The sequence below is a fragment of the Chiroxiphia lanceolata genome, chromosome 18 (assembly GCF_009829145.1).
Source record: "Chiroxiphia lanceolata isolate bChiLan1 chromosome 18, bChiLan1.pri, whole genome shotgun sequence".
Lineage (NCBI taxonomy): Eukaryota > Metazoa > Chordata > Aves > Passeriformes > Pipridae > Chiroxiphia > Chiroxiphia lanceolata.
Window position 1 is genome coordinate 10520372 of NC_045654.1, and position 26795 is coordinate 10547166.

At 41.0% G+C, this 26795-nt stretch overlaps 1 protein-coding gene across 4 annotated transcripts in view; it reads left to right on the forward strand.

The window, feature by feature from the left end:
• The window catches only part of TMEM132B (transmembrane protein 132B), a 230451-nt gene that overhangs the window by 155239 nt on the left and 48417 nt on the right, over window positions 1–26795 (forward strand). For all 4 annotated transcript variants that reach the window (XM_032705898.1, XM_032705902.1, XM_032705901.1 and 1 more), the window contains exon 4: window positions 6754–6940. In XM_032705898.1, coding sequence (XP_032561789.1) covers window positions 6754–6940 — 187 coding nt within the window. The remainder of the gene's footprint in view (window positions 1–6753; window positions 6941–26795) is intronic.

The following is a 26795-nucleotide window of genomic DNA, read 5'->3' on the forward strand; positions in this document are numbered from 1 at the left end:
TTCTTGTTTTTATGGCTTTTACTGGATTATTAAAATGTGCTGTGTCAATCCATACATTCTTAACGGATTGAGCAGCTTGGGTTTATCCTCTGTAGCCATTTTCTTTGCCCATGCATCTGTGAAAAACATGAATTTACAACAGTGAAAGAAAAACAAGATCAGGCACCAAGAAATGTTTTGGAAAAAATCTGTATTTGGTGTAAAGTAAACTGGACAACAGAGCAAGTTCTCTGTTAGACAGCAGAGTAAATGGTAAATTGTGACTTTGAAATGCATCATGAGAGGAAAACAAGCAAACTTTTTCCATCCCTGCAGACTTAATTTCCACCTACCATCCATCCTGTCTTTGTCTGGGGCTCCTACCCTGCCCTTCTGTGCTGTGCCATGGAAGAGGAGTGAGCAGGGTGTTTTTCCAGTGTTTGTGCCTGCCTTGTGCCCCAGCTGTCTGGGCCTACCTTGTGCCCCAGCTGCCTGGTTTCTCTCAGCAGGACAAAAACCTCTGGGGGCAGCACAGCAAGGGGCAGTGGCACTGTGTCATCTGAACATTTGCACATGGATGCCAAAGCTTGCAGAAATACTCAGGACATCCCTGGCTTTTAGGGATGTTCATCCACACTGCAACACTCGACAGGGATACCTGCTCTCATTTCTGCAGGGCTCCAACCAGGCCCATCTCCAGTGCTCCTCAGGATGAGACCCTTCCTCAGCAAACCACCCTGGGAGAACAGTGTGAGCAGGCTCTTCCAACCTCAAATACATCTTTGTGTCCTTGCAGCCCCATGAAAATGGTGCTGGGAGAACAGGACTTAGGTCTGAACATCCATTATCCAGTCAGACCTTGTATGTAAGACCATTTCACCTCAGTAAGGTGGTGTAAGGATGTTGTGGGTGCTCAAAGATACCCTGGTTTTAAAGGTGTCAGCTGCTCCCTGTCCCTGTTACCCAGTGCCCTGTGCAGGAAAGCAGCTCTCAGCAGGGCAGAAGGGCTGTCAGTATGCAAATCTTCATAATTCAGAAGCTGCATGCTGCCCTGTTAGTAGGTATTTGCTTTCATTTCCTTCATCTTAGGCTGCTGGGATCTTAATTTCCTTAGGGGGAAAAGGTCAGGACCTTTAATCTGGATCTTTTCCTCCAGAGGTCCTGGCCATCTGTTGCTTCATTTGACTTCAGCAGGAAATTAGGGTCTTGAGCATTTTCCAATGAGTTGTTGAAAAGCCTCCTTCTGTAAGTGTTTGCTTTTCAATAAACTGTACTTATGAAATTAATCCTCTTGAGATTGAAGGAGTGAGACCTTTTTTACTGAAATATTTTATAAACTAATGTATCTTGGTAATGTAAGGTCTCTAAACTCTCATTGAATTTGGTAACAGTTTAATTCTTATTGAATTTGGTTACAATTTGTCGGAGAAAGAATTGACCATTGTTAACCTTGAAAAGATTCTGGAGCAACATGATACCAAACATTTGATTATTTTCAATTACCTCATGTCTGCTCCATTTTTTTAGAGTTTTGTTTACACTGCTGTGGGCCTCATAAACAAATTGCCATTTATTGAAAACATTACTTTATGAATGAATGAAACTCATGATTTCCTGTAATAGCCAACTGCACTAATAGAAGTGTCTGACTTTTATCACCTAAATTGTTGATGACCTGGCAGTGTGAGTCAAAAACCCCTCCATGTACCTGTGGCACTGCAGTGTCCTGCTTTATCATCCTTCATTGTGGCATCTTTCATTCTCTCTCAAATACATAGGGCAGGGCCATCAGGTTGGCTAGCAATGGAAATATTTCATAATATGAATAATAGGCATTTGTTTGTTGAAGTGAAATACTGACCATTTGGACTGTTATGCTGTCATGACATCCATCCCTGAGTATTATTCCAGTACTTAATTCAATAATTCTATGTTTGGTTTAGACAAAAATGAAATTAAATTCATTATTATTTCGATGTCAGGTGATTTTGTAGTACTTGTTAAAACCTCTCACATCAGAGCTATATTGGATCTTCACAGTGATCTATTATTTTGTGGGAAAAAAACCCCCCTATGAATTTCAATAGAAATACTTAATGAGGTAATGAACTGTGGAATCCTGGAATGGTTTGGGTTGGAAGGGATCTTAAAAACTGTCCAGTCCCACCCCGTGCCATGGGCAGGGACACTAGCCCAGGTTGCTCCAAGCCCTGTCCAACCTGGCCTTGCACACTTCCAGGGATGGGGCAGCCACAGCTTTTCTGGGCAACCTGTGCCAGGGCCTCACCACCCTCACAGGGAGGAATTTCTTCCTTATATCTAATCTTAACTTACCCTCTTTCAGTTTAAAGCCGTTTCCCCCTGTCTTTGTTAAAAGTTCCTCTCCAGTTTTCCAGCTGCCCACCTGGATGTGTCCATTGGAAAGCTCTGGGGCTTAGCAACACGTTCCTGTCCTGATAACTCTCTATTCTGGTGTAGGTTGGAACTGGGGTTGGCTTTATTTGGCATGGATTTACCATTCTGTGCTAAAACTCTCCTCCAGCTGGGGTCACAACCATGCCCACTGACTGCTGGGTGTGGAATGAGAACTGGGGATGTTACAAAGCTCGGGTGGGCTGTTGGAAACCTGGTTTGAATGCATCAGATGGATATGAGGGCAGACAATAGGAAATTGGGCAGAAATCTCAAGATTTCAGAGGTTCTTCTACCGCCTATGGGATGCAGCATTGTGAGACTACACAGATAGGATTATAAATCACAATTTGAAGAAGAGGACCTACTTACTGGAGTTTGTGAGAGGAAATAAATCCAAAAAGACCCATGGGGTTTTTTTTTTCCTTTTCTCACCAGAGAGAAAAATGTGTAATGAATGTCTCATGTCTGAAACACTGGGCTGGATTCATCAAAGGGAGTTAGTAATTACCAAATTGAGAGAATCATGAAGCGCTTTTCTAAATTTGAAAGGCTCATCAAGAATAGATCAGGAGCAGGCAAAATTAATAGTTATGAACTCATTTCCATAGAAATGGACTTATTAGCAAGCATGCCAGCTGCCTAAAATTATAAGGTCTTTTCCTTGTGCTTGCAGGAAATAATCTTTTTTTATAAAAGTAATTTTGACTTTTTATTTTTTATTGCTCCTCTAAACTAGGGTTTGGCAAAATCCTAAACCGGGAAAAAACTTCACTGGACAATGGAAATATTTAACTAAAAAGAGAGGAAAGATGTGGAAAGGAGAAGTGATTTGTAGTCCTTAGATTCCATCAGACTCTTCCCAAGAGTACAAACTTATTTAAGAGAAAAATGAAATAGGTCTCCAGAAAAAGTTGAAAAATCTTGATAGGATAAAATTTGGTTTAACAGGATTTAATGGCTGATAACAGCATGAGTTACAGTCCTTGTCTTCTCTGCTTGTGGATTTTCCCACTGGTAGCATTTTGTCTTCACCAGGCAGTTGCAGATTGACAGATCAGACTAAAAGCTGAAGATTTGCCATGGCAGGGTGGAACAACTGCTTTTAAAAGGGGTTATAGTGTAATGCTGCATAGCCAGGAGAGAAATTTAGATACAGGTGTTGGGACGTGAATTCATCAGCTAATGGAGCTGACATAAGTAAATGCTAACCTTTGGGGTCTTGATTATGGTTTAATTTATCTCTGGTTTTACGTTAGCAACCTCCATCAATTTAAGTGGAAAAAGGCAGTGGTCTCCCACACGGTATTATAGAGGATGGTTAATAAAGTGCAAGAATTATGAATGTAATACCAATCTTTCTACTAGGAAAGAAGCCTCTGTGGGATAAGAGATGCAGCAGCCAGTAGGCAGGCACTGGTCTGAGCACGAAAGAAATTCACTTTTCAGGTTTTATCATGTGGTTTTGCTGTAGCTGTAACCTGGGAAGGAACTTAGAACATAGAGGGTGGATTAGTCCGTGGGGCACTTGGTGTCCCAGATACTGCAACACTTGGCATTGCTTGAAGGCTGAATCTCTGTCCTAAAGAGGACAAAAGGGACACCATAATTTCAGAGAAAATTCATTCACCTGCTGTTTAAAAGGTAACTGGAAACCTGCTGGTGAATAAAAGAGTCCAGAAAGCTGAATGCTGGTTTTCTAGAGCTGTACACTCAGTGAAGAAACTCTGTAGGTGAAAAATGGATAGGGACAGCAAATCCATCTCTTTTAGCAGAAGTTGAAACTGGAAGTGGATCCTTCTTTGATCAGTATTAATATGTCATGCTACAGCATTTGCTTCTGACACAAAGCAGAAAAATGTTTGACAAGCCACACTGTTTTTCCAGGTGATGATAAGGATTCTCTTTGGAACCAGGATGAGGACTGGGAAGTGAGCTTTGCTTTAGTTCATATGTTAATACAGTTAGATCTGAGGAAGGTTTGTATATGTGAGTTGTTGCTCTTTCGTAGATGCAGAGAGACTCCTTGCTAACCCAGCAGTGGTAACCATGTCTGCCTTTAAACGGAAGGTCTGTCTTGTGCAGCTCTACAGCCGTGCTCAGGCTGCAGTGAAGATCTCTGCATGTTTACAAGCACTGGAGCTGTTTTACTCCCTGTTATATATTCATCTTGCTGTATAGTCGAGACCCACACATGCTCCTCTTAGGGAGATTTGAGTCCCAGCCTGTCTTAAAAACATAAAACCACTACTGTTGTTTCTTTTTGGATGTGTAAAAGGGAAAACAGGAAAGCAGTAAATTGAAGGCATGATGGGCTGAACTCAAAGAAGTGCCAGTCATTGGGACTGGAATGGAATTTATTCATGTGGAATGGATTTATCACTGCAGACTAACTGGGTGTATTATTTAATTGGTGTATCTAAACTAAAATCTCCATTGGTGTTTTTGTTCTGAGTTTGAAACCATTCATGGGTGTTTTTGTGAATGGCAACTATTGACTTGAACAGACTGAAGCTAAATTGCAGACCTAAACATACCTTGGCAGGCCCAATATCTAGATCCATAGTTAGTGTAAAGCTCATATCTGAATTTTATATCTGTGTTGTGAGTGAATTAATTTTATGTAATTTAGATAAAACAAACTGCTGGAAGTGATATGCCAAAAACTATGAAGTTGAGAACTCCATTGTGGTGCCCACAGTGGTTATGTTTTTTAACAGAAATGGTTTAATTACATCCTTATTATTGTGTAATAAAATTTATCTTAAAAGGTTATTGCTGGTTGTCTGATTGGCCACCCAAAAGATGACTTAATAGCTTTTAGTTTTGCCTGGAGGTGGATATTATCTTCTGTCAGCATGGAAAATATTTATCCTCCAGGCATTGAAGCATATGTTTGCGTTGTTTGTTGTCAGAAAAAAACCATGAAAATCAATAATTCCTGTTCAGATTTTTTTTCCTTTACAATGAGCCATCAAAAACATATGGCAAACCCAGATTCTGCCTCTGTGCAGTTGGGAAGAGGATAAGGATGTTTAAAGTCTTTGTTCTCTGTAGCAGCAGGATAAAACTTTCTGTGACACACAGCTCTTGGAGTCACTGCTTTAGGGAAAGGGCACACCATGGGACAGGACAGAGGGTGAAGGTGCAGAGGTGGGTGGTTACTGAGGGAATCCTGCAGGCACGGGGAACATCCCTGGGAGGGGAACAAGATCCTCCTGCTCACAGTGAGAGCGCATTCAAGTTGTTACAGAGTGGCCTAACATACAGCAAATCCACATTTTCACCAATTTATGAGCACATACCCCAAAACTTCAGCACTATTGGGAACATCAGTTGTCTCTCCAATGATCTGAGGAAGCAGCTGGGTCTGCACTCAAGTTCCCTGCCTCTCCACCCCCTCTCCGTGTTTTGTGACCTCCATTGTGACCTCCACACTGCAGGTGTCTGTCTGGAAAATTGGGGCTGGAGCTTGTGTGCTGATTTGTAAAATACCTTAAGTTTTGTGGAAGCAAAGTGCTGGATGAGCGGAGGTCTATCTTCTAAACAGATCCCTGCTGTGGATATGCCAAGTGCTGTTGGTTAAATCTTGGTGTTTGCTTCTCTGTAACACGAAGATAAGATCTTTCTTTCTAACCTGAGGATTAATTATTAATATTTACGTAGTGTTGGACCTGAGGAGAGTGTTAAGTGTCGTTGTTAAGAAAAGAAGCAGAAGTAATTTTTAAATTCATTTCTCAATGCCATGCATTTACATGCATTTCTTTACTTTTAAACTTATATTTCCAGATGAGAAATATGTAATGATTGGCATATAATTACAAGTCTGCACCACTGACGAGTACAGTGTTGTCCTGAATTGAAAATAAGGATAGTCTATGCCTCATTTATTGTCATGGATAATTTCGCAAATGCATTTTTTTCACTGAGATAAAGGCAAGTTTGGGTTTGAAAGACTTTTTCTCCCTCACAAGAGCTCATTTTTGACACAATATGAGGTATGGCCGAGCATTCTTGTTGCGCAGCATCAAAATTATAATAATGGTGTATTAAATAATTTAGCACCATCTGTGCAATGCTTTTCCCAGGGTTCGTGGCTTATTCTGTAAGTTCATTGTGATTATAAAGAATGAATGCCTGAATTTAATGGGAAAAATGCCTCCATTTCAGGAAACTAAAAGATATAGTTTCACCCTATCTAGAAAATGTAGCAGTTGCCCAGTGTGTAGTTTTATTTAGGTTTCTTGCAGTGTCTTCAAATCCGTATGTTGCATTTAATGGTAAACTGTTTGGTGAGTAAAAGATAAAGGTAAATCTTTTTATGGGGAATTATTGTTACTTTTTTTTTTTTTTTTTCCCCAGAGCAAACATGTCCTCCTACGAGATCCTGCAGATGGACTTTGAGGTTGACAACACCAGCAGCCTGGCAGGGGCCCAGCAGATCACCTGGCAGGTGGAATACCCCCGGGATGACTCCGTGAGCGAGCTGATGGTCTCCGAGATCTTCGTCAGCCGAACGATGTTTGTAGGAATCGTTCCTCTTGCCATGGTAAGAACCTGCTGCTCCTCCTTTTTTGTTTGTTTTGCTCGGTGTTTCCGTTGATCCTCGTTAGTATTCCAGGGAATGTGAGCCTTTTTATTATGAGCCACTTCCTATGCACCTGCTGCAAGTGATTTAAATGCAAAAAATGCATTTCAATAATATTTTATTTACCTGATATGCCAGAATGGCTCCTTGGAAACCATTTGGGTCTTTTGTGAAAATCCTTTACTGTTTGTGGATTATTGGCCTGGTACATGGTAATGGCTCCTCTGGAGCCGTTGTCTTCTGGTGTATTAATGTGACTGCCATGCCTGTGCTCTGAGGGTAAATGTTGTAATTAGTTGGGACATTTTCAATGAAATAAATTAGCATGCATGTATGAGAAACTTCATTGCTAAACCAAACAACTGGACTGTTTTCTGCTGTGCTTTTCCCCAAAAGAGCCAAATAGTCTAGTGAACTACAAAGTGTCAATTTAATAAAAGGTCTGGTTTGAGTTACATAGAGAGGATCAAATGCTTTCTGGAGATGTAGCTGTTGGACATGTTTTCCAGGCAGGTTTAAGGTGTGCGTGTGCAGAAAGCTTGAGGCTGATGATTTATTTAAAAAATGTAAATATATCCTGATAAAATCAAAGGCACCTTTTCTAGCAGGGACCTTTGACCTGTGTTTGGGCCTGGTGGACTTTTTACTACTAGAGCTTTACACATGAACAGGGATGTCAGTGGGGATATTTGGGTGTAAAACTAGAGAAACAGCCAGAGAGTCAGGATGTTACACCAGTTACCTCAAAAACACTCTGGTATTTTTTTGCTTACTTTCTCATGAACATTTACCCTTCCTTTCTGAGTTGGTCTGTGCTAATTTTCTTTCTGTTACACCATACACACAACAAATATTGGCATTTTCCTCTGCATGACCACTGGCATGACCAGAAGAAAGGTAAGATGCTTGTAAAGGAAACAAGACTCCAAATGATTTTAATTTACAGTTCCTACTGCCAAAGGCTGCACTTTCTGGCAGCCCGGTGATAGAGGAGAAATTATGTGCAGAAAAGTCAATAGAGAATTTTCTTCTGCTCCCTCTCTTTTTGAAGCATGTAGGAGATGAAACAAAACTCTAATTGTGTGGGTAGAATATAATCAAGTAGTAATAGTGAATCAGATGTAATAACGAGAGAATGTGGTGCAGGAACATCTTGCACTTAGCACCGTGGTTTGAGGTGGATAGCAAGGAGTTTGTGCCATGCAGAGCACCGTGGGTATAAAAGAAAAGCAAATGCATCCCAGAAGCTCACTGTGAATGTTGGATCAGAGCTTTACTGCTCTCTCTGCCAGGGATTTGCCAGGGTTTTACTTCATCTCTTTGCAGTTATGGCAGCTGTTGGCCACTTCAGCTGTCTCTGATTGTTCTTGGACAAAATCTGGGCCTGAACCTGAATTCAGAGTGGAGTTGATCTAATCTCTGTTAACGCTTTGTCGTTGTAAACTAACTGTGGAGTAAAGGAGAAAGTGGGTTTTTTTGGTGAATTTATGACCTTAATCCTTAAACGGGTCTCTCATTAGGCTGTCACTTTGTGGTTGCAGGTGAGCATCCCTGACTGACTTGGCCCAGGACTCAGTGGAGAATTGATCCCAGCAATGGCAGGGACTTTTATTGTCATTTCTTTCCCTGTGTTTGCCAGTTTGCAGCTCTGCTTCATTTAGAAGTCATCAACTGTTGTTCTGTTGCCAGAACTGCAGGTTCTGGCACTGCATTGCCCTATCAGGAGCAAAAAACAATCACTCTGCACATCATCCTTTGTAGTTCAGAGAAGAACATTCCTGAGAGTTCCAGTCTGAACTAAACGTATTTTAATGTTCGTTCCTCTTGAAGATTTGCCTGGTTCATTGGTAAGACAGCTCCCTCTGAGTGCACTTGTGCTGTGAAGCAAAGTTTGGTCATCTCCTGGACCTTGACCCCTCAAAATAGCACCACAGAGGGGTTCAGGAATGAGTGTTTCCATGCCTTCACCATTGCACTGAACATAAATTACTCGCTGTTCCTTGTCAGTGTATCCACTCTTTCATTGTAAACACTGAATATTTATGGATGAAAACATGGAGTTTCTTTGAGAGTTTAGGGTTTGAGCAAAACCTTTAGTGCCTTATTTGCAGGAGTGAATGTTTTGATGGGATTACCAAACCCTTGTGATATCTCAGTGGTAATGGCACCAGCACTTACATGAAGAAGTGTCATGCACAGTGTCATGAGGAAGAAAAAATTCCAGTAGGAAGATGGATGTGGATTCAGTAAGAACTTAGTGGAAAAATTAGCTGTGAAATCCTGCTAAAGAAAACCAAACTTTAATTTTGTCTTTCTGTAGGCAACTTTGGTTTTTTTAATGAAAAGACATCCTATTCCATGTACTTTGGAGTATTACTGGTTTGTTGCTGCAGTTGATCATGACTTTATGTTTGTTTTTCATGCTACTTTCTTAAACAAAGAGGAGAAAATTGAAAGAGCACTCAGAGAATTTATCCTATCATTGCACTGTGTTGACTGGAGATAGTGATGGGGATATTTTTCTCATTCTATCTCGTTTTTTTTTAGTAGATAAAAATATTGGAGACTGCATAGTAACCTTTGAATAATAGCCTGATGAAAAGGGCTGATTTTTTGCCTTAGTGAGTTCATAGAAGCTTTTAACATCAAAACTAGTGTTGTTAACATGTACATTTGGTACCAAGCTTGAAAAGCATTCTTTTGCTTTTTTTGCTTTTTGTTTTCTCTAAGTGAAAATGAAACCGATTTTTGCACATTACGTGGCAAAAAAATTGCTCCTTATTAGCCAACAGTCTTGCTTTAGTGAACTGATGTTGCATATTAGTTACATCAGTTTGGCAGTGCATTAACAAGCAGAGTTTTGGGATTGAAGGAAAGGGAAGAAGGACAGAAGGAAACAGGGCCAGGGAGAGTCTACAGGTGAAATCCTGGCCAGGGTAGGATTTCAGTGCTCCATGCCTGCTCTTAGCCTGCTCCTGAGGTGGGGTTATCCCACATAACTTGGTCAAAGAACATGATGGTAAACTGCAGTGCCTGTAAACTGTGACTAAAAAGGAACCCTGATAGGGACATTAGAAGGAATCTGGAATCTTGTTAGAATGTGAGAAAAGTGGAAGCAAACCCAACTGTTCTTGATAATTGTAAAATGTTGTGGGTTTCTTGAAGCATTTTATATATTTTTTGGAGAAGGACCAGAATAAAATCTTGGAATATTGGGAATTCCTCCCAAACTGTCCATTTTAATTTGAATGATCCTCTATATAATAAATCTCATTGGCCAGACGTAATAAATCTTTACGGCCAAATTCAGTGCATTCAGAATATATAAATAAATAAAACATTTGCACTAATGAGAGAAAATAAAACAACATTTCATATTGAAAGAGAACCTGCTTTCTGCATCATCTCACAGTTCTCCCCAGATCCTTGAGCTCCCTCTAATTGAAACATCCAGTTTCAGCAACTGCACAGGGCCAGGCAGTTGGGATTTCCTGGGAAACTACACCCAGATGGAACCAGCACACTCCAGTAACTGAGGATTTGCTTTCTGAAAGTCTTATCTCTACTCCTGGATGAGCAATATAGACTCTGCAAGTGGGGAGGTGCACAGAGAGGATGCCGTGGGAATGCAGACCATCCCTGGGAGACCTGGCAAAGGAAAAATATCAAGATAGAATCACAATTGCATTCAGCCTGAACCTCTCGGGAGCTGGTTTGGATGCCAGCTGTGCTACCCCCACTGCTGCAGGAAGGGCAGGCTGGCTGTGTGGAGTTGTGCTTGTGGCCCTGCTTCTGAATCAGATGCCAGCTGAGACACTTTAGTCCTATAGCATTTATTCTAGGGGAAGATAGTGGGAAATGCTCTCGTTAAGCTGTGCTGTCATTTCCCTCATTCCCAGCTGCTGAGAGGAGTGTGGAGAAGGAAGTGACCCTGCCTGCCTACAGCCCAAGCCACGTGGGACAGCACGTTGCTTTTGCTTGGTGAATGTTTTGAAAGGGGAAAGGACATAAGAGGGGAGAGTGTACCTTTCAGCAAATGCCCCCTACAAAAAGCCCCAGTTTCTGTTCAGTCCAAGTGTGGCCTCAGTGCCTCCTTGCAGGTGACCAGAGCACCAGCCCAGAATCAATTCCGAGTGGGAAGCACTTCTTGTCTCACTGGCACCGTTTCCAGCCTTTCCAGCCTCAGGTGTGATCTGATCCCAGATGGTGTTGCTGTGTGCGTTTTACACCATTTTGGAAACAGATTGTTTGTTTTGTCTGGTGTTCAGTGTGGCTTATGCTGAGATGATCAGACGAGATTCTGTGCCTTATGTACCTGTCCTACCTGGCCCTTGTTTTATAGCTGATCTCCCAGAATAGCCTGGAAGGGGTTTTTTTCTGTAGACAAGCCTAGACTGGGAAATTCACCCCTTCTGAGCATGAAAGATGGATATATGCATAATTGTCCTCTGCTGTAGCTGTACAGGTATAAAAATACGTATATATATATATGTATCGAGACAAGGTGTCATAAGATACCCACCTATAAGTACATAGGGAAATGTATGATTCTTTATTTTCAGACTGCTGTAGAAGTGGTCAGTGAAATTTTAAGTTCCTTGGACAACAGGCTGAGAAAACACAAAGCTCAAAACGTAAAAACCTCTGAAATCCTTCGGAGCGCTGCTGTTTTAATCCCAAAAGCTGTGCAGCTGGAACTGTGTTAGGAGGGACAGTGGTTTTGAAAATATATGAAAACCATCTATGTGTGTGCATTCCTCTGTAAGTACAGCTTTGCAAGCCATTCTAAATTCATTTTCTGTGAACTGTGACACATAGAATCTGTGAAGATGCATCGTCCTGTAATTGCTAGAGCATTTTCTGGTAGTTGAAAAGGATTGGATGGGCCTGCTTACATAGGTGAAATAAATAAATGCTAATTCCTAAAACTCCATGCAAATTAACAAATGAGTTTTTCCTTAAGTACTCTATTATTATTTAGTATTTATGTAATCTTTTATATTTTCAGAACACTTTACGGAAATTAATTAATCATACCCGAATAAACCAAGCTTGATGAGAATGGAAAATTAAATGGAAATTAAGTCAATCTTAGTTGGTTTTACCTGTTTCTGAATGATTTATAAGTCACTTTTCATACTCCTAAACGTACATTTTAAAACACTTACAAAATCGTGCAGTGCTATTGCTTATTATCCCTAAAAACTATTTTGGTTAGAAAAGAGGTAGGATTTATAGCACCAAGAACTAATGACAGCAGGGATGAGTGGCTTTGAAGAATGTAAATGCTGTTTTATCACCTAAGCTGTGCATAGCTGTTTAAGCCGATTTAATTCAGGTAAAAATGCATGGCTGTGAGGATTACTCCCTTAGTTTGAAGCCTATTTAGAAGTTGGAATATTTGACTCCTGGAGGTTTCTTTGGAGGAGGCTGGAAGGAATGCTTAGTTATATCCAAGTTTTTGTCATAACCTTTAAAGATAAAGAATGGTTGAGAAATTTTAGGTCTCGAAAACGAATGAGTCCGATGAGTGCTGAGCAGTTTGGGGATCCACGCAGGGTTCTGCCCTGAGCATTTACTGCACCTTCCCCCTATGAGCTACAAACGTGTCCCTGAGCACCTTCAGGGATCTGGCCCTGGCTGTTCAGTTTAACATTCCACGATGCACTGTCAGGAGGAGGTGTCAGCTGCTTTGCTCCTGGGAAGGCTTATCTTGTTTTCTTGTTGGCGATAAGTGTCTCTGATAATTGATTGTTCCAACAGCTGGTGCACAGACTAACACGTGGAACTAATGTCCCCCAAAGTAGAAAGGTGATCCTTTTCCATCAAATGGAGTAGAATAACAGATCAAGGTGAGGAAAGCACACCTGAAGCTCTTTTTGGTTCCATTGTTTGTTGTGCTACTGAATATCAGGAAAAGAATCTGCCTTCTGCTGTTACAATTACTAAATATAAACACTGCAGGTGATTATTTTAAAATAAGGTTTATGACATTGGAATAGGATGCGAGTTGTGAATCTGATTGTAGTCTGATGCATGAGAAGGGGTGTTTTAGGCATCCAGCAGGTCCATCAGAACATTGTTAAGTTGGATCTAAACTAAACAATTTGATTTGTCTTAATATAATAATTAATAATATATAATAATTAGCATATTATTATATATTATCTATAATATATATACTATATAACTATATATTACATATATAACTATATATGTGATATATAACTATATATCACATATATAACTATATATTGTTAAATATTAGCAATATATAATAATTAATATAATAATCTTGAAAAGTAGAAGTGTATGTCCTGCAAATTGTAAAAACTGATAGCACAGATAAAGCTGTTCTATCCAGTGGTGATACAATTCTCAGTTATCTGTCTTGATCTAAGCAGACATAATCTGCAATTTCCATAGTTATGGGAAGTTTCTGGTAGCAAAGGCAGTGGAGTCTGACACTCCTGGGGTGCAAGAAATAAACACTTCACCAGCTTTGAGCCTGTCATCCAGGTTTCTGTCACAAATAAACGTGATTTGATTAATCTGTTATCTAACTAACAGTTGGGGAAACATAAAAAGATAAAAAAAGAAAAAGGAAAAATCCAGGTCTTTTAGAGAGTTTCTAGGCAACCAGGAACTTAGTCAAAGTAAAGAACAAGACATTGAAGAGATGGATTTTAACTGGTTTTTATAAGAAGGCTCCAGCTGAGGCTGACGGCTCGTGGAACAATAGGTTTAATAATAGACGAATATCTGGCATTCTCTTCTTATCTAGGAAAATGATGGCTTGGTCTATGACTGGCAGCACTGGTCTTTTAGATATACGTGCTGCAAATCCTTTCTTGTGTAGTAATGGCATTGTAATTCCCAGACTGTCATTATTCTAAAGTGTTTTTCAAATGCAACAATCAATATTTCACCAGGGCTCCGGGCCCCTCAGCCTGAAACATTTCTGTGTAGCCTACAAGTATTTAATCTCTGTCTTCAGAAATCTTGTTTCTTCCCCCCCAAAAAACGTAAGCTGTTGGTTGACTAATGGTTTACTAATGTTGTGAATCACTTACACAGATGGCTGTATATACTCTGATGAGGTTTCTTCTAAATGGGAGGCTGAATAATCTCTGGTTGCTGCTGGCAAACGTACAGACAAGAACCCATGGACAAATTGTCCTTAAAGGTGCCCATTGCTATAACTCAGGCTGAAAGAGGATTTCTGAGTGCAACACTTTACAGATTTGTTTTAGAAAAAGCAGGAACACAAGGTGAGGGTTTTTATTGTTTCCTTTCCTTTTTGTTTAGTGTACTGCTAGCTTTGGCTGCTGAGTATCCATGGATAGGAGGGTAAATCCAGTCCAGGATTAATGTCACCAAATCCCCATTTGCAGAGGAAATGGCACAGTGTCTTATTCATGGAGAATCCATGGCATGTTCTGATAGATCATTCCCAGTGTGGGCTGCATGCTTCCTAGCCTAAAAGTTAAATTAAAAACATCAAACAGACTTGTGGGAAGATTTTCCAAAACCGATTGACTACATAGAAAACCCACTCTAAAATATTTGATTTGGTCTTCTCTGAACAGCAGAGCCAGGGCTGGGGTGCCTGGACTGTGCTGGGGGTGTTGTCACGTGCCATGGCACAATCTCCAGACAGATCCAGGTGCATCCCTGTCCAGCCATGGGCTGCAGAGCTTCTCTGGGCTCAGCGATGCCTGTGTGACCTCCTGGTCAAACAGTCATTCCGAAGTTTAGAAATCCTGTTTCCTGGGGCTGCTTCTCTTGGTTTGTGCCTCCTGTCTGTGGGTCTGCTGAGATTCCATCCCGTCCCATTATTCAGATTTTGCTGTGGTTTCGTTTGTGGTGATCCTCGTTGCCCTTCCTTGGGGAAAAGATTTCTTCTGTGCGTTCATTTTAATTCAGCACAAGTTAAAAGGTGTCTGAAGCACTGGGAATTTGAGTGTCCATGTTCCTATATAGAACATGGTTGAATTCAACTATCAAAAAGGGGCTGTTTAAAAGTAGAAAAAACCCCAAACCTTTAAAGAATTTATTTTTTTTTACAGAAAATGTGTTTTGCTAATGGAGATACAGCTTATATTCAGACAGCAATTAAAGGAGCACATTCACTCCAAGGAGGAAGCTGACCCAGACTTAAAAAGCAGCTTATCTTCCCCTTAAAGTAAAATAGAAAATATCAAGCTTTAGCAGCCTTTTTTCTTTGCTTTCTCTGGAGTCAGTTAAAAAAACAAACAGAAACACCTAATCCTGAAGTGTCAAGAATGTCAAGAATAGGATCAGTCATTTCCAGCAAACTCAGATGATTTACATATTGTTTAGAAGTTGGTTAAATGCATTTATATGCAAAATTGTCCCCTACATGTTTATCCATTGCACTTAATGCATATTTCTTACTTGAAATCACTTTGACCTTTGGCCTTCCAGTTCCCTTTAGGTTACACAGTGCCTCTCTGTTCTACTTTTCATACAAAGGGACCTGCCCAGAACATGATTTTGTCATTCACCATTTCACAGAAAAAATATTTAAATATAAATTCAATCTGGTGTAGATCTTCATCCCAGAAATAGCAGGGATTATCAGCATTGTTTTTAAATAAACCTGGAATCTATGGCTCCCAAATCACAGATTTCAGTGTGAATTTTAACATTGATTAATGGCAGCAGGATGGAAGCCTTGAGCTTTCCTAAAACCCCACACTAGAAGGATTGATTTTAAACTCAGAGCAAATTAACTACTGTGGAGAGAGCACAGAATAAGAAAAAAGAGATTCTTCTGTTGTGTTACTATATTTCCCATGCCCATACTGAATGTTTTATGTCTTTGTAGCAGAGATATTATCTTGTGCAATTATTACCATCTTCAAATTAATTGTCATAGACAATTAAATGGTTTTGTTTTGTAAGGCTGTTCTGACAACCACAGGGTGAATTTTATGGAGAAAGATGAAATTTTAAGGCATTTCTTGAAACACATCAGCCAAAACACAAAGCACTGAAGATTTTATTAAGTTTGATCCAGGGGAAGATTCCTGACTCTGAAACATGCTGAAAGAGAAATGTGTGGAGAGCTCATGTCACGAGGAATGGCCACAGGGGCTTTGTCTGACTGAACAAAGCCCAGGGATTTCAACACACTGTGAAGAGACATTCTGAAAAGGGACTTTGGAATGATCAAAGCAGTTTAACAGCAGAAGAACATGTTTGCTTGTAGAATTGAGGTGTTTGATTAAACTTGATTAAATGATAGAATCCTGGAATGGTTTGGGTTGGAAGGGACCTTGAAGATCACCTTGTCCCATCCTCCTGCCACGGGCAGGGACACCTCCCACTAGCCCAGGTTGCTCCAAGCCCCGTCCAACCTGGCCTTGGACACTTCCAGGGATGGGGCAGCCACAGCTTCTCTGGGCAACCTGTGCCATGGCCTCCCCATCCTCACAGGGAAGAATTTCTTCCTAATTTCTACCCTCTGACAGTTTGAAGCCATTCCTCCTTGTCCTGTCACTCCAGGCCCTTGTCCGAAGTCCCTCTCCAGCACTCTTGGAGCCCCTTTAGGCACTGGAAGGGGCTCTCAGGTCTCCCCAGAAGGTTCTCTTCTCCAGGTGACCCCCCCCAGCTCTCCCAGCCTGGCTCCAGAGCAGAGGGGCTCCAGCCCTTGGAGCATCTTCATGACCTCCCTCTGGACTCATTCCATCAGGACCATGTTGGGGGCCCCAGAGATGGATGCAGTTCCAGGTGGGATCTCACAAAAGCAAAGCAGAGAGGCAGAATTACCTCCCATGGCCTGTTGCCCACGCTGCTTCTCATGCACCCAGGGTATACACAATAATGTACAAATATTTAATTTGAGGAAAAAAAAGTGCCTTTTTTTTTTTTTAAGTGAAAATGTCCCATTCTGAATATGGCAGAGTAGGATCATTTTGATAACATCAGCATTCTTTCTCAGTGTTCTTCCAAAAATGAAATTCTGAACAATTTCGTGAAGTGTTTCATTTTTAACTGGACTGTGTTTTCCAAAGGATATCACATTTTTTCTCTTTCAATCTAATTCTGGGCATGAGGTTCTGGAATGGCTCAATGTGAACCATTATCCCTTTTTTCCTCTGCTCAGTTAAACATCCTCTACCATTTAATTTTGAGAGTGAAAAAGAATGAAACTAAAGGAAAATTTGCTATTGGTGGGACAAAAATAATGGCATTTTGAATGTTTCCATGAAAGCAATGTGACATGACAAATTTTAAGAAGCTCTGTGAATACTATTAATATTTATGATGCACTCAAGAAAACAGCTATTGTGTGCCACATCCATCAAAGATAAGAATTGTATTCAACTGTGTTGGATGATAAACATTGAATGACAATAGCTGGAGATTATATGAGGGTTTTCATACTCATGCTTTATGCCTGCTTGAGTAAAGCACCGTGTTACTCCACTGTGAACCAGTAATTTTCTTTCATGAAATTAGATACACTTGCTGATACTCGTTACAGCCATAGTCCAAAATATTAATGAATATGCAGGAGTGCTGGTGCCAAGTGCTTCAGAGATCCTGTTGCAAGCCACTCAGGATCAAGTCCTAAAGGCAGCATTTTCCGCTAATCCTCCTCTTGGATGTCACTCCAAAACTTACCAAATTGCAGTGATTTGACCACATATTGCTGGTTGGTTGCAGTTTGGATGAATGGAAGAGATTACCCCGTGGAATGAAGGCCCTTCCAGCATAGCAGGCTGGCTTTTTTACATCCCATATTTCTCCTTGAGAAAATTCCCCAGCACAGGGGAAGGGGGCAGGATTTCCTGTGCTGTGGGAATGCCTGCACTGATCCCACACTGGCATCTGCCTTTAGATAACGTGCCCCAGAGTGTCCTAAGTGTGGCATTGCTTTTCTTCTTTGTCATCGCTGTAGAATGCAGTTTTGGAACTAATTCATGATCACCCAGGCAAGCAACTGCTGGGGAGAGATAAAGGGGACTTCTCTGCCCCCTCTTGCTCTCCAGCAGTGCACGTCCCCTCCCTGTGCCTTGTGGCCATTCCTGGCAGGCTCCATGGCCCCCTCCTCCTGCTCCATGCTGGGGCTGCTCTGTGATTAATCCCACTGATGTGAGGCTGTGTGCAGTGCCACTTCCATCTTCTTCCTGCCCTGCCTTCTTGTTAAAAGTGCAGTGCTCTGGAGATGGTTCTCTCTGAAGATCAGGCTGATGATGCCTGAATTCTGCACCTCACAGCCCCATTTTTGGAAAGAGACTGTAATTCAGAATTGATTGATGAATTCCTGGAGCATCTCTGGTCAGGTGTTTCTAAATAAGGTTGTATTTGGAAGAGGTAACATGCTGACCATATATCAAGGGTAGGAGGACATCCAGGTATTCCTGCAGCCAGAGTGAGCTCAGGTCTCTTTGATCCATGTGGAGGGTTACTATTCTTAGAAAGCCCTCTCCAAGGACGCACAGGCACTAAATTCTTGTTAGAAGTGAGTGGTTCCAGTAATAAATGTGCAGAGGGAAATGGTTAGAGGTGCTCTTTCCCTGAGCTGTGTGGCTGGGCAGCCTCTGGGGGGCTGTTGGGACACCTCTGCTCTGTTAGGTTTGCTGCTTCTGATGGAAAGTGTCCTGATGGGAGTTCAGTGCAGGCTGATGGAGGGATCCCTTGACAGAGGATCGATCAAGAGTGGTGGGACCTCCTGCAGGCACAGGGAACCTCCTGACAGGGTGGCTGCCAGAGGGATAAGCTGAGCCTGCCTGAAGTGATTTTGTGAGCAGTACAGACCACTAGCAGGACCCAGACCAAGGAAACACTGTGCTGGAGGGAGCTACAGAGCTTTCACTTTGTCTACCTAAAATGAGACTCTTCTTGTTCCTTAACAATTACCCAATAATTTGGCTCATCTGTAATTTTTTCCAGCGTGCTCATTCTGGTTTTATTGCCAATTAACTTAGCATTCTAGTCTTGGTCTACAGCTGATTGGCCAGTAATTTGAACCAAAACCCTCATCAAAAGGGCATCATTTGTAAAACAGAGAAGAAATCTCCGAGATACTCAAATTACTGTTAATTAAATCAGCACATGAATATAATGGGCACACATGAACAAAATTATGTTTGTTTTTGAGCTGTTCTGCTAGCTGGAGACTAAGTCTTATTAGGAGTATTTAGTAGTCAGCCTGTATTTATAAGATGTACAGCAAGCTGAGTCCTTTCTGCATTAATTAATTTTGAATTGTGTATGTATATACTGTATTTCTTATGTACATGCTGCAGTGAAAGCTTTCCTTTTTAAACAGTCATTTGTGTTTTACACAACTTAGGTGTCACTGACCTTAATGTAGTTACTTCTGATTTACGTGACCTCAATATCAGTTAGGCTTAGGAATTATTTTACATGTAATTTCTATTTTTTTAATTAAATTGAAATGGCATCATAAAGATGGAGCAGAGCAGCAATCAGAGAGCTTTAGAAGTTGTAATGTAGCATATAAGCAGCTATTGTGTAGGAATAAATGTCTTCCAAAGGTGCCTCAGCTTTACTGAAAATGCTAAGCTGCAGTTTTATTAATATAATCAAGATACTCTAACGTGCTGCTTTGGGACAGCCCTGTAATATTCTGCGGTGCTCAATTCTGAAGTTTGAGAACTAGCAGCTTCCCAGGTCTGCCTCCTGTGGAGTTGGAAGGCCAAGCTGCATTTTGTGCTGGTTGGCACTTTTTTGGGAGCTCCTTCAAGATCAGTCTGAGGCAGAAGAGAGCAGCTCGTGGGGGTGGCAGGGGGAGGCGTCAGCACTGGTGAGGGCAGGGAGGAGCAGGCATTGCAAATTCCTGGTTTTTCAGGGGGAATAAATGCATTCCCTGCTGTGGCTGGGGAAGAAATGGGTCCAGTGAATTTCATGGGGTGAAAAGTTGGCGTCATGCAGAAGTGTGTGAACAAGAACAGGGAGACACTAATCAAGTTTTGAATAATCTTTGGGACCTTCGAATTCTGGCTTGGTATGTGCATTGAAATGGCAATGGCTCTCATCATCCCAGCTTGCTTTCCACAGCTTCTGGGAATACCACTGCCCAAAACCTCAGTGTTGTGGGACCAGTGCTGGCTGGTGCTTGGGAGAGAGCCCAAACCTGCTCTTCTCAATCCCTGCAGAGAAAGTACCTTGCCCTGACCTATACACCGATCACAGCCAGCCTTTGCAGCTGCTGCTTGTGCAGTGTCCCCTCAGGGTTGTCGTAAAGAGCGGGAGGAAAAGGGGTAGAGAATATAATCCCAAAATCACACTTCATTCATCCCCATTCCTGCACACGTCCTTTCTCCTCCCGTTGTTTCCTTGTGGTCAGGAGCAAGTGAATTCCTGTGGTGTTGGCTTGGCCCTGTGAAAGAGGAGGAGCCACAAGAATTTAGTTTGATAGTAAAAAAATGCAGGACCATTTGGACACTGCAACACCCTACTGTGCCAAGCATGGGTTAACAGCCTTGATGTACTTCATGTTGCTGGAGATTTAAGTAACAAAACCAGAGCATTTGATCTCTGTCTCTCATTAGTGTGTCATTTCTTCTTTATAGAGTATGGATATCAAAATGTATTTGATCTGCTGCAGAGTTAAAACCCCTCATTGTTTCAGGCTCCATTTTGAAGCTCACCAATGATGAGCAAATTTCAAAGGGAAAAGCGTGCTATTAAATTCTGTCTCAGAATAGGGAGCTGGAATGGTTATTTAGTTTCTTGCCTCTAGGTTTGCCAGCTCAAATCTAACTTTGCCGATAGAGATCAGAAGAAATGTTTGCAACGTAATATTATCTGGTTTCTAGGGACCAGCAATTTACATTAAAAGCAAAACTCCAGCCCTCTGAAGTGTGATAGCCCCACGATGGTGAAGTACTGGGAGTCATTTGTAGAATTTGAGCCTCCTGGATTTCTGGAAGTTAGTAAGACACCAGGAGCTGCAGACAGTGACTTCCTGGGATGTTTAGATGGACCTGGCTGTTTAACTCTATTAACCAGGATCTCTTACAGAGAAATAAAGGTATTTTCAGTGAGTTTCCAGTGAGTTGTGTGTATCTAAGTCAGTCCAGTTACGCTGACAAGAGGATGGAGCACAGTGGCCCAGAAACATGTGCACAGAACAATAACAGCATTCATAAAGATTCATATTTATCAGTTATTTTCAGTTGTATATTTGCTATTTATCATTTAGAATTAGTTATTGCTTATAAGTTGCATAAGTTTTCTTAATTATGTAACTTATTTAACAAAATGAGCATCAAACTGTTTGGTTTTTTTGGTTTTTTTTGGTAAGAGCACTTTAGTGTTGTTGCTAGTTCCATGATGATCTGCTCAAGAAAAGGGGAACAACAATCCCAATGGTCTCCATAGCTAATATCCTATAATATGAATTTCAGTCCACAAGTAAGAATGGTTTGTTTGGTGGAAAAATGCTCGGGCTAGGAATTATTCACAGAAAATAATTCTGATAAATGAGCACATTTTCAAGTTTTCCATGGTCATGATCAATTTACAAAGAGGAAAAGGAATGCAAAATTAATCAAATAAATTATTCATTATATTCACTCAACTATAGCTAACAGTGAATTGTCTAGACAGTAATTACTAATTTTTAACCTATGCATGTTCACATAACACTATTATGTGAATAGGTTCAGTATACAGTGGCTTGAGATAATAGTAATGGATGTAAGTCAACTAGCAGGTGATTTTAATTGGGAAATTATATTGGATTTTTCTATTGAACTTCCATAAAACATTACATAAATATTGAATCTTCTCGGTGTTTTTTCTCCAGTTGAAAATATAGGCACACAGAGTTCTGTGCTAATTTGATCAGTGCATAAGCAAATATTTTTTTTTTTTAATTCTGCAGTTAAATTCTCCAGAAAACCATTATGTTCAGAATACAGCAAGAATCTACAAGGAGTCTGATGCAGTAACAATGTTTTCTATTCCAGCAATGACTTTCCACTAACAAGTTTGAATGGCTCCTTAAGGAGGGTTTGTGTCTGTGAGCTGATTCAGATTCCTGACAGCACAGGGAACAAACCTCAGCCCTTCTATGACAAAAAAATCAAGACTTTGGGGGGATTCCCTTTGTTTCCCAGGTGATGCAAAAGCGCAGTGAGTGATCTCAGCTCTGCTCAGCCACCAGCTCTCTGGGGGATGTGGTTGCTGGGGTTTGCTGGGTGAAGCTGGTGCTTGAAGAAGGACCTCAGACCAGTCCTGGGAAGGTACCTGGCCACAGGTGTTGGGCAGCTGAGGGTTCTGCAGGTCTGTCAGCACTTGGCAGTCACCCAGGTCTGTGCTACCAAAGGACACTTTTATGGGTTTGACAGTGAAGAAAACAGGTTTTCTTTTTTTTTTTTTTTCCCCCCAGAAACCTCTAATACAGTCAATTAGAAAAGAGTTAGGTGGAAAATAAAGCAGAAAGATCATAACCTCAAATGGATGTGTTATGGAAGCTTGTGTGCCCTGTGGACTAATTGCAGGTTGGTAGTTTTGTGGTGCTCAGTTGCTCTGAGGTGATTGGAAACTGTCATTTATAAAGCTCTTCCATCTCACTTCGGGTAACTTGCCTTGGGAGACAAATAGCAGGAAACCCACACAAACAGTTGGATATGATGGAAAAACTAGGACATTGTAAAAGAATATTTGCATAAAGTGTTGGTTTTGTGTATGTCAGCTACGTCCTTTGGGATATGGCTTATAGACAGGTGCATTAAAAACTAACCACGTATAGCTTCCATTAACCCTAATGCAAGCTCTGATTCTGACTTCCTGTGTGCTTAATGTTATCTTAATGCATTTTGATTTGATATTTAATTGCAGTAATTTAATTAATGGTTCTGTAAATAAAAAGGCTAAGTTGTGCCCTCCTACACACACAGATATGCACAGCAAGCAACTCTAGTGGCTCCTGTGAGACTTGAATTTATGTGTCTTAGAGCAGAATTTAACCCTAAGGGTGTATGATAAAATGCCCAAATCCCAAAATAACACTGTAATGGTGTTTGCATTGGAAATGTTACAGCATTAGTTCAAGCTTACAGGAGGAGAGTGGCATTTAGAAACCTAGCCTACAGATTTCTCCCTAATACTTGTCAATGGGATAGGTCCCAGAATTGCTTCCTTGTATAGCTGGATTACATTTAAAATACTTTACAAAGACTTAGTTATTAATAAAACTGTTACTAATTGGATAACTTGATATTAAAATTGTTACAGAATCCTATTGACCCAATGGGTTATTTGGAAGTAAGGGCTTATTGGTGTTTATGACCCTGCTATTGATGTGCCTATAACTGTCTCAAATATATGCTGCTCGTATCTGTTGCACACCTAAAATGTCTATTAAATATTGATTAATCTCCCTTATAAACCATTTATAAATAGAAGCATGTAGTATAAATGTAACCCAAAATCAAAGCTACATGGTGTGCAAGTTAATAGTAGCAATGTTGAAAAGTTAGGAAGTGCATGAATCAAGGGAATTAGATTCATAAACTCTTTTCTCAGTACAGGACAGTGGAGTTCCCATTGAAGTCAGGGATTGCCCAGAGCATGTATTGAAGAATTTCCTCTTTTTAAAGTTTTAAACTTTTTTTCTGTTTATAAATAAGAGGTGACATAATGCAACTTCACATCTGCCAAGTTAGCTCAATTCTTTTTCCAGAGTAGGCCTGTGCAAACTGCAGCTCCAAATAGTTATGCAAAGGAGAAGGAAGATCATGTATTCACATATGGAAAAGAGGTCCACATTCCTGGGTGTTACTGCTGTGAAATGCATAGGTGTTCTGCTGATGTTAATGGCATTCTCTTGTATTCTCTATACCATAAATCACAGACAGCTGCTTCTAAATCAACCCCTAAACTGAACTGAATTCCGTAAAAGCAGCGTTCCATTTCAGCACAATTGCCTGCTGTTAAGCTTGTAGGTAAATCACATTTATGCCCCTTCAAATCCATAACTGGTAAAAGTGACATCTGAGTAAGACCCTTTGCCTGAGTTTGCCTTGCCCCAAGTTTGAATTGTCATGTAACTTAGTGCAAATACCCCTGACGTGTACTTGACAAGTAGGTTTTATTTTGGAAATGACACTTGACCCCTAAGGATAGACCAGATTCTGTTGCCATTAACAGGATATTTAGATAGGCAAGAGCCAACTCTGGTCCAAAGTTTGATGTACTCTGAAAACCTACAAAGCAGTGTGAGAATGACAGGTTCCAGCTCCCTGGCAGTAAGGACAATCAGCAGGCCCTTCGTATGCAAAGGGGAAAATCAGATAGATGGAAACAACAGTAAACCGACAATGGTTCAAAGTGCTTTCTTTCAAAACATCTCTTGCAATTTCCAGCTGCCTCCCTTCTTTGTCACATCTCACTTCTCAGATAAACAGCAGGATTAGTCAGACACACACTTTGCAGTTTTCACTCATCACTCAGTGTCTGTACCTGACCCCCCCCGGCTCTTAAAAGCCCAACAATTAAGCAAATTCCAAAGAGGATTACAACTGAGAATCAGAGGGTATAAATGTGATTTAGCACGGAGTGCTGAGCATGGCAAATCATTTCTGTGCCTAGACCCTACTTGTTCTGAAATGAGTTTCATTTAGAAGCATGGAATGGATTCAGCTGTGGTCCAGTGCCAGGCATCAGGTGCAGCCGTGCAGTTCCTGCAGATCAGCTCTTGCCAGGCTGGCCAAGGCTGTAGGACCTTTCCTGAAGACAAAGTGCCATCATTTTTATCAGCTTCTTAGTCCTGGGAGGGAATACAGAGACGTGCATGTGCAAACCAAGCTCCCAAGTCATTTCCTTCTCTTTGGAAGCTTGGCTGAAGGCAGTGTACTGTAGAAGGAAAGCACGAGGACATTGCAAAGTAGACTTAGGGTTCTTTGTTTGTGTGGCTGGAGGAGACAGAGAACCTGATGCAAAAAGTTTCCAAAATGTGTGATCAAAGTGTACAATATAAGGGAATAATTTCTTGAGTGTTTTCCTGCTGTGAATTACTCTGTGAGAAGTTTGTCTCAGGCTTTCACTCCTCCAGAAGCTGTGGAGTGTTTCATTGATAAATGAAGATGTTTCTCACATCCAGAAGGAATATTAATAGCATGCACGTGTGTGTTTGCATGTGTCTGTGTATTGAGTTGCCTTGGAAACAAGGAGAGAAAGGACCATGAACCAGGACATGCTTTTCATTTAAGGAACACTTGTGCTACTGTAAAAGCACATACAAAAATAATCAAATTCATTCATCCATTCTGTGAGGATCTTGCTACAAAGAGCAGCCTGCAGCCTGAGTGTGTGGATGCTGTGTAAAGATGACAGAAAGCCACTTGACTTTGGTTCTGAACATATTGTTGATAACAAATGAGTTGACATTGGTGAAGTTGCTAATAAGGTGGCAAAAAAAAAAATGTGTGCAAGTTATACAAACCCTTGGCGATGCTCCAGGTGTACATTAAAGTCACTAAGATATGAAACAGGCCCAGAGTGTTCACACTGCAAAACAAAGTGGGCAATTTTACCTTATGTATAAGAACAGCTGTTTCAGCATATTGGCCTCAAAGACAGTATGTTGAAACAGCTGTCCAAGTGTTTTGGAGGTTAATCTTCTCAATTAATCATTGTGTATTTTCTTCAAATTGTAATAATGTTTGTACTGTCCCTTGTGGGCACATGAACAAAATATTAAATATAAAGTTTTAGTCATCAGTGAAATGCCTGTCAGGACACCTTATGTGAAAAGAAACTCTAACTGCAAAGTGACTCTGGGTCTTTAAGGGATGATGCAGATGCTGATCTCAGCAGCCAAATTCTGGTGGTTTTTTAAACATAAATTTCAGAGTAGAATCACTGGCAAGATTGGTCTGTGAGACACAAAACTCTTAGACTTTTGTATGAAGTTCTGTGAAATAATTGAATAAGGACACTTTTTTTTTTTTTTGGCTGGTGGTTCCAAGTCATGTGTGAGCTTCCACCCTGAGTAACCTGCCAGCTGCAGTTTCCTGGGGTCCAACCAAAACTCCTGAGGCTGCAGCCTGGAGTGCAAAGCAGCTCAACCATTTTGGTCTCCTGTAAATGGCCGAGAGCTCTCAGGGTACAGCTTCCTGGCACCTGGTGCCTTTGGCACCTTCCTTGCTCTGGTGCCTTTGGACCTGGAATGCTCAGGATGGGGTACAGAGTGGCCTGTGCTTCCCTTGCAGCAGCTGGAATTTGTGTGTCAATCCCCTTCCTGTGGTGCTGCAGAGGCGAGGACAAGATGCCACACAATTAACACGGTGTGGTTGTTGTAATACTCAAAAATAATCTTCAGTGAAACTTTGCCCTGGAGAGGGGTGTGTTCTCAGGTGTGCTGTGCTCTGAAAATCACACCCACATGAAAAGGCTACTTCTCCACCTCAGCTGAATTAACTTTGCATTGTTTTATGAATTAAATCCCAGAACCTTGCACACTTTCTGCGTATTCACTGCCATCGAGTTGCAGACAGCCACTGTCAGAAAAATCCTCTGGCAATCCATTTGACCGGAAATAAATAAAAATCTAAACATAATTTCCAACCTTTCTAAATATCACTGCACAAGTAAAAATAGCAAAATCTTTATATATCATATCCCAGTCCACCTTTCACGTCAGTGTTTCTTTCAGTCAAATGTAAGGTTTCTGGTTTTGTTTATCCCAAGAGACTATGCAGAATAAGAGGGAAGAGTTATCCCAAAAGTTGGTGAAGTACAGACTACAGCAGCTATGCACAGCTATGCTTAATGGAGTCTGAAGTCTTTTCCTCTGCACTAATCTTCC